The 8,106-nt window shown below is 39.4% G+C and overlaps 1 protein-coding gene across 4 annotated transcripts; it reads right to left on the reverse strand.

Moving 5' to 3' along the window:
* Positions 1-1,494: 1,494 nt before the first annotated feature.
* LOC106804731 (dehydrogenase/reductase SDR family protein 7-like) lies at positions 1,495-7,248 on the reverse strand. Of its 4 annotated transcripts, none has more exons than XM_014806047.1 (8): positions 7,071-7,248; positions 5,857-6,006; positions 5,537-5,640; positions 4,918-5,017; positions 4,612-4,737; positions 4,391-4,483; positions 3,886-4,038; positions 1,495-2,635 (listed from the first exon to the last, which is right to left on the reverse strand). In XM_014806047.1, the coding sequence occupies exons 2-8, from the start codon at positions 6,002-6,004 to the stop codon at positions 2,421-2,423; spliced, it is 939 nt and encodes a 312-aa protein (XP_014661533.1). In that variant the 5' UTR covers positions 6,005-6,006; positions 7,071-7,248; the 3' UTR covers positions 1,495-2,420. The 4 variants fall into 4 exon arrangements, with proteins under 4 accessions (XP_014661533.1, XP_014661531.1, XP_014661530.1 ...); XM_014806045.1 differs by lacking the exon at positions 7,071-7,248 and adding an exon at positions 6,751-6,849; XM_014806044.1 differs by lacking the exon at positions 7,071-7,248 and adding an exon at positions 6,713-6,731.
* Between the last annotated feature and the right edge of the window lie 858 nt (positions 7,249-8,106).

Genomic DNA, 8,106 nt, shown 5'->3' on the forward strand with positions numbered 1-8,106 from the left:
GAGAGAGAGAGAGAGAGAGAGAGAGAGAGAGAGAGAGAGAGAGAGAGAGAGAGAGAGAGAGAGACAGACAGACAGACAGGAAACGATAGAAAGAAAAGTGGAAGAAAGACAGTCAAAAAGATGAAAGAGATAACGCCCCGGCCTTCTCATAACCTCCTATTCATGCATGAGCCATTGGTGTTATTGGCACCTCTGGTGCATGCAGACCTCTGGCGGAGTCAGACCTCCGTTGCTCTGCTAGGCCTCACTCAACTCGGAAATATGCGGAGACGGAAGAGTAGAGAGATAAGATAAGCGCGATCATGATCGAGATCACGCTAATCGAAAATCAATATGAGAGGACAGACACGCGCATATACGCGCTAATCCTCTCGTCACATTTAGGTCACATTCGCAAGAGAACAACTATGACGAGGGTAAACATCACGCGACTAGTACTTATGCACAGGAGGGACGCTCGCACTGACCTAACAGACAAAAAGGTTTGTTTTAAAAATTTACCGACAGACAAAAAAAGTTTTATAAAAATAGCACGCATTGGTACACAAATACACGGATGTATTACTCACGATTTGTACATGCGCTTGGTTAATCTCAATTATGCCAAAACTAAATCGATGATAGGAGTTTTTATTATAGCGACCGTGGACTGACATCCCTATGGTCTTCGAGGACCTCTTCAATGGCTTATCATTTCCCAGGTTAGTTAGGTTTTCCCAGCGGCTTATGGAGCCAGTCAATCCGGAGCGCACTTAATATAATTACCTATCAATCGTTGTACACATTGAAATAACACGGACGCTAAAATCATTCATGGATGTTATAATTCTTCATCATCACACGAAGACAGATCAGCCAACAGGATTCGGATTATGTCTCTGATCTATCTATCAAAAAATCCCCCCCGCCCCCGCGCCCATTACAAACGCAGACGTCTCACACGTGATTTTGAACTGCCTGATGAAAGTAAAAGGCAACAGTCAGATAACATTGTTGACGAAAATTGAGAAAAACAAACGTGATAGCTAGCTATCACGTCTGTGTTTTTCTCAATTTCGTCGAACTTAATCTCTAGATTAAGTTAAGTATATAAACAAAATATTACGATATCGCTTATCAAATTTAACGCCGGATTCATTCAGATTCGTTCATTGACGCGGCCGTTGGACTTTTTTCTTTGGCGCAGCCAACGGTTATGTTTATAGAGCAGTAGATTGTATACAATAGAAGCAAGAGCTAATAATAATCATTAGCTCTTGATACAAGGTGTATGTTTGTTTCAATATACACGTCGAGGTCAGACCTCGGGCAGAAGTGCGAAGTCACTGCAGTGGAAATTTACCCACATATGCTTATAGCTATACGTGCAAAGAAAACGCGATGCAGCTATGATGCCAGAAGAGCAGACATTCCAAACCTAAATTATAATTATACACTATAATTTGTACACTCGACTGAGCCAGGATAAAAATCGAAAAACAAGTTACAACCACATACGCTCGTATCTAGCAGATTATATTATTTCAGATAGTCTAGGAATATTAGCACCACCGAATTCAGGGTGTTTGACTCAATAGAAAATGCACATCACATAAGGAAAGTAGTGGTTTTTTGGTACCCACCCATAGATTATAGTTTATCAATCATACACACATGGTTATAGTGACTGTATATAGTAGACATGCATGCACGAGTGTCAAACGTAGGTTCAAAAACATTCAAACAGCTTAAAAACACACACTTGCACCAGAAATAAGAATTATGCACAAATAAATGCATGGTTATTTTGGAGATGCTGCATGGAATGTCGTTTATACACACGCACGCACGCACGCACGCACGCACGCACGCACGCACGCACGCACGCACGCACACACACACACACACACACACACACAACTTTCGATCTATCACTCAGTCATTGTGCTTTAGGTGTGTGTCATAGGCGCTACACAACGATTGGTTTGGCCAAACCACCATTTATTCTAGTAAGCAAGGTCATACGTGAACAACAATGTTAAAGCATCATAATATAATAGTAATGGCTGCTTGAACTACAGCTATTCTACTTTTATACTTTCAGAACTGTATCTAAGACTGCTAAGTACAAGAAAGTTCTAAAATTAGGTAACTGATAATGACTCATCACATTCACTATGCATGCATGCACAAACATTAGTAATACAAAATTGCCACGAGCCCACTAGGTTGTAGTCAGTGCCACCTAGTGACGCAAATACATACCTACTGTACTATTATGACGCAGCATTAATTTGTGGTGGTCAACTTTAGTGCTCAAGGTCCAATCACATAACAATAAAGAGGCAGACCAATAATCACAGACCCGATATATTATATTAGCTATGATATCTCCCAAATTTTCACATGATTCTTGACTTGCATTCAAGGTTCTTGTCTCGTCACTGCGTTTCCAATGAAGATGAGGAAGGCGCTGCCAGGGCACGTTTTTTCATTATATATCGGTAAAAACTCGGCAAGAGGAAATTCAGGTAGATAGCAGCCTTTGGCTTAAAGCCAGCAATGATGACATCATCACGTTGCCAGGCAACCGCTTCCAGTATTCGCTGAGCTGCCGTGCGTGGTGCCATTCCTCCAGCAGTTGTCTTATCCATCTCTGCCAATAATTAAGTCAAAAAATACAATATTAAAGTAATCACAGGTGGGTGCCATCAGTTAATCTCAAGAAATTTTCACACTAATTACTTCACGACATTATCTGCCTGTAAGAATGACATTGTATAATAGATATGACCTCTACCACATGATATAATATGCTCGTGTGAGCATTGCCATAAATATATAGTCACCATCTCTATTACAAGTTCTCTGCACCAGACTCTCTTATGCGATGCTCTGCAGACTAGGTTATGCATAAAACATCCACTCCCTACTATTTTGTTCCAAAAACTTCATTGGCCATCAGATTATATATTCATTCTGTTTTCGAATTCTGCACAGCTTTGAGTTTTTAATATGTGATACCAGGGGCATAAATCCTGGGGGGATGAAATTCAAAAAAAAAGAAAGAAGGAAGAAGAAAAAAGAAAGAAATGTGATTGTTTCAAATTCTGCCTTGACGCAGAAGTGAGATTTACGGATTATTTAATTGAACACAATGTGCCTTTGAGGGTGGCAGACCATGCAAATGAACTCTTCAAGATAATGTTTCCAGACTCACAAATAGCCAAAAAGTATGGTTGCAAACAAACTTGCAAAACACGTGAAATTGTGAGAAATTGCAATTCTTACCTGTGTTTTAATACATGTATTATTACTATAGTAACCTAACTGTGTACGCTCTCTGAAAAGTCATGAAAAGTGTTTTGAATCCTAACTTGTAGGGTTGAGTCTAGGGTTGAGATAGTGTCATCAGACATGAGAATATGGCCCACAGTATGCCTCAAATTGCAGGAAAATGGCTTAAATATTTCAAAATTTTCTGGGGAGGGGGCATGCCCCCAGACGCCCCTAGCACTGGCATGCCTACGGCACGCGGGCCTTCCTGCGGCAGCCAAGGTTAATTTCGCCCCCCTTCCCTGTCCATCAATTTCATTCCGCATTTGGAGTTCACAGGGTTGGAGAAATTGGCATGTGCATGCATGTATGTGCTACGTATGCATGTATAAATGTATGTACGTGTGTTTGTGTGTGTGTGTGTGTTGTGTTTGTTCACATTCACGAGTCACGCATGCAACCTCAGCGTCGACACCGCCGTACCTCCGTGTGTGTGTATGTTCGTGCACTTGCCGATCGCATCCTGTGGGTAAATTATTATGGGCTTGTGCTCGTGCTAGTATGTGATGGCTATCGCCGATCATCCCTCCCACTCCTCGGTACGGATTTACGCCCCTGTGTGATACGTACGTCCGTACTGTGCACCACTGGCAGTGAGCGCATTGAGTGAAAGATTGGTTCTGATGTACTCTGGGCTGACCATAGTTATGTGGATGTTGTGATGCGAAACCTCAGCTCTCAAGCATTCAAAGAAAGCCTCAGTCGCATGCTTGGAAGCTGCATCTGAAAACAGGCAGAGATAAACAGGTGCATATAGGTGACATTCCAACACTTCCTTCTCAATGTACAATGGTTAATTTACACACATGAGATTTCCTACGAGTAAGCTCACCCTCAACAAAAGTGGCAAAGGGTGATCACCATTATCGAAATATAAGTTTTTGTTAATAAAACCTAATAACCAGTATAGTCAAATCTCCACTGTTGTTTGTTTATATATATCACATTTTTTTCACGGGATTCATGAATAGGTGTTCGATTTGCATGCTTGTGATAATGTTGATAATTGCGCAAGATGCCTACATACACAGCAGTTTAGCATTGCAGTGACATGTTGGGGGAAGGCAGTACTTACATGCAGAGCGATGAGGAATAGCAATCTTGCCTTGGACGCTGCTAACCACAACGATCTCACCTTTTCCATGTCTCATCATGTGCGGCAGAACCACTAGAATGTAGAATTCAAACTTGTTACTTTATCTACATAAAAACTACTGTTGCGCTCTTTGTCTGCATTTAAAAACGCAGTGCGTTCATAGGCATGGCATAATCTATGATGATAGAAGCACATAATACCTTTTGTTAAGGCTGCAGTTCCCAGATAGTTCGTCGTCATCAGCTGCATATCAACGTCAGTTGATGTATAGAGCGCATCGCCACGGTAACTAATCCCAGCATTATTCACTAGGATATCAATGACACCTGAAATGGTTAACGCCATATTATTACAACAAAATTATGCAACACAATTTTACATGACCAATGCAGCATTAGATTAGTGTTAGAACTAATGAATAGTCGTTATTATTATTATACTTATTACATTACTATCTTACTGACGTTTGATGTAGATAAGCTAGCAAAGAGAGCAGAAAGATATACCAAAGTAATTAGATGCTTCGAGAACTTTATCTGGAATGCTGGCGATGTCTGATAAATCCAATGTAAGAATACATGGTTTATACAATTCATATTTGGTTTCCTAAAAAAAAACACAAACATGAATTAGCATTTCATACAGTTCTAGAATACAGCAGAGTTCGTAGGCATGACAAGATCAATGATGCTAGAAAGCACAATTTCACTACAGAACTTTACCATAATCGGTGGTCTAGAGTTATGAACTAGTGGATTTATATCTAGAGATATTTCTATAATAATACATTGTTTACCACATTAGATAGAGTGGAGTTACAGACTAATAGGCAAACATCTGAAGGAATTGTGAAAAATGTCAGGGGGGCCATTGTCAGAAGCATCATAAATATTGATCACACCATGAGTAAAAAATGCCACAACTTTTGAAATGCAGTGATGTGCAAACGTGGAGAAATTTTAGACTCGTGATAGTGACAATTATTTATGATATGTCAACATGACAATGAGCACACATTACAGTCAAGTACAAAACATGGGGTGAATAATGGCAAGTTTGTCACTATTGGACCCTGGTACAAAAGGTAGGCTGGCATAGAGGATGTAGGTTTGCTAAACTGCCTACACATTTCAGGTCAAGAAGTTCTTGTTTAACCCGCTGCAGTTCATTGGTCCTGCGGGCACCTAGTATCACCTTGGAACCGGCCAAGTAGAATTCATATGCCAAAGCTAGAAAATACACAGACAGTATTTAACCACCAAGGAAGAAACTAATATGGGTTCATTTCAATCTGAAACAACAAACATGTTATATCAGGCTCAATAATAAATGCTTCTGATGATATTATGTGCAAAATTTATGGGACCTGTTAAATTAAGTTTCTAGTTAGTTCCTCATTAGAAATATACTGACTTAGATGACTGTCGCTGCGCCACATTGCTTACCTTCACCGAGACCTGAGCTAGCCCCTGTGATCAAAACCACTTTCCCATTTAGCTGGCGCAGTTTTTGTTTAGTTAACAAACGGTAAATGAACCACAATGTCGGGATTCCAACACCAAGTAGAGCCACCAAGGCAGGAAACATCTTCATGCCTAGGAGTCAAGAATACACCTTATACTATAAAGACAGAAGAGTTTACATCATTTGAGCATGCATGGTCATACCATTGAGCATTATACCATTTGAGAATCGAGAAAGAATCATTTTACATTTTTCTACAATGCAACGACATCGTTTTCTGCGATCATGGAACAAAATATAATTTTGCTGCTTCTAAATGGATGTTTTTCGCATGGTATTAATATTACTACTAGTATTAGTAAGAAATTGTTGTAAATATTCTTATTGCCCGTTTTGTACCGTTATCACGTGATTGTGCATTAGTTTACTGAAAAAGCCGATCTCTTATTTGTGTGGGTCAGTGAGTGTTTGCTATGAATGATTAGTCACTCATATACCTCAAAGCGACTTATACTCGGTCATATCCAATATCGTTCGCTAGTACCGGTATGTCCTATATGTTAATTTGTGAAATAAAAACTTTTTCTATTGCAATCCTCATAACCTTATAAAGATTAGTCTTCAAAAATCCAAGTGAGTAATAATATCGGACTATAATACTGAATTGTGAATATGGAAATTCAGAGACAAAGTTCAAGTTGATCAAACAGACAGATTATTGACTAACACCAAGTCTGCGGATCTCGCCAACATTGCGGATCTGCAATCCGCAGGGTTGATCTATCGATTTGATCAACGTTGTCTCTCTCCGTCTTCGGTATAGTCCGCTTAACTTACGAGACAAATCCTTACGACGTTTCGAGGGTACAACTTACAACTTGAACTTGCAGTTACAGTTGTTTACTCTTATTTTTATTTTCTTGACGCCGACATTCGTCGTTCACGTTCGTCCTAATTCGGGCGTTTCCGTATCATTTATTTATTATCATATTATCATCATACTCATAGACTAAGAATAACCATACTTATCAGTTATTATGTATGCTTAGTCTATGACACACACGTCACACAGTGCCAGTGGCAGTGCTTCAAGGCCGATCATCATTACTCATAATACTAATAGGTAAACGAACGATGTTTAAACGATGTAGGGCCTAGTAACGAAGTAAACGAGCCTGGTAAACACGAATGTTACCTTTTCGAACGCCAACTACTGGCCCATAGATATCACATAACACAATGTTATATGCATAGATATATACAAACACAATGTGTGTAGGCCTATGGCTATGGCTATGTATATTGTGTTTGTATATATCTATGTTATCTGATAGCCATATATGCACATATGAACATCTTTTAGTCAAGCGGAAATGACGTCAGTAGTTTTCCGCTTCCGTGTCGGTGTCACTTGGTGTTTCCGTTTATGACGCGCTTAGTTAGCAGACGATCGAAGACGAGGGATGTTTCAAAAAAGTAAAGTGAAAAAGGTAAGTGCGCACTAGCTCTAGAACTATACTATATATATATATGCCCTTCGCGGTGGATATCTATTTCCAGAGAAAACTTTGTTGCGGTTATTAACTTCTTCGGTACGCCAAATAAGGCACCTTCTCTGAAGTTATTTAAAATGTTGAAAAACATTTTATTATTATTAGGCCCTACTAAGCTACTTACTACTTAGTACTAGTAGTAGTACTTTATTACATCTATTGATCTATCAGTATCAATGATCTATGATCTAGACTATATTAGTATATATTGAAAAATAATTTATTATTATTACTTTATATATTATATAATTATTAATAAATTATATACATGTCATATATTATATACGTATAATTTTATTTTACAGTCAAATATTTAGAAACATTAAGGCCCACACACTCACAGTCACAGTCACAGTCACAGTGATGAAAACCGTAAAAGCAAAGATCACTTCGAAAGCAAGCCAAGTGAAGTGCTGGCAGAAAAACAGGAGCTAGTCCGACAACAAGTCCCGCAGTTCGAAAGGCCAAGGCGATAACAAAGAAGTATGTGAGGCCAGGAACGCCAGGTAAGGGCCCACGGAGGGCCCTATTTGCCATTCGTGAGAAGAAGGTATCCATCAGACAGGCAGCTCGTGATAACGAGTTATCATTTGGCTATTTGTATAGGAGGCTGTCGGGAGAAGTTGAGGTTGATAGAAAAAAGGGTCCACCACAAGTATTCACTAAAGAAGAAGAGAA

The sequence above is a fragment of the Priapulus caudatus genome, unplaced genomic scaffold (genome assembly GCF_000485595.1).
Source record: "Priapulus caudatus unplaced genomic scaffold, Priapulus_caudatus-5.0.1 Scaffold84, whole genome shotgun sequence".
NCBI lineage: Eukaryota > Metazoa > Priapulida > Priapulimorpha > Priapulimorphida > Priapulidae > Priapulus > Priapulus caudatus.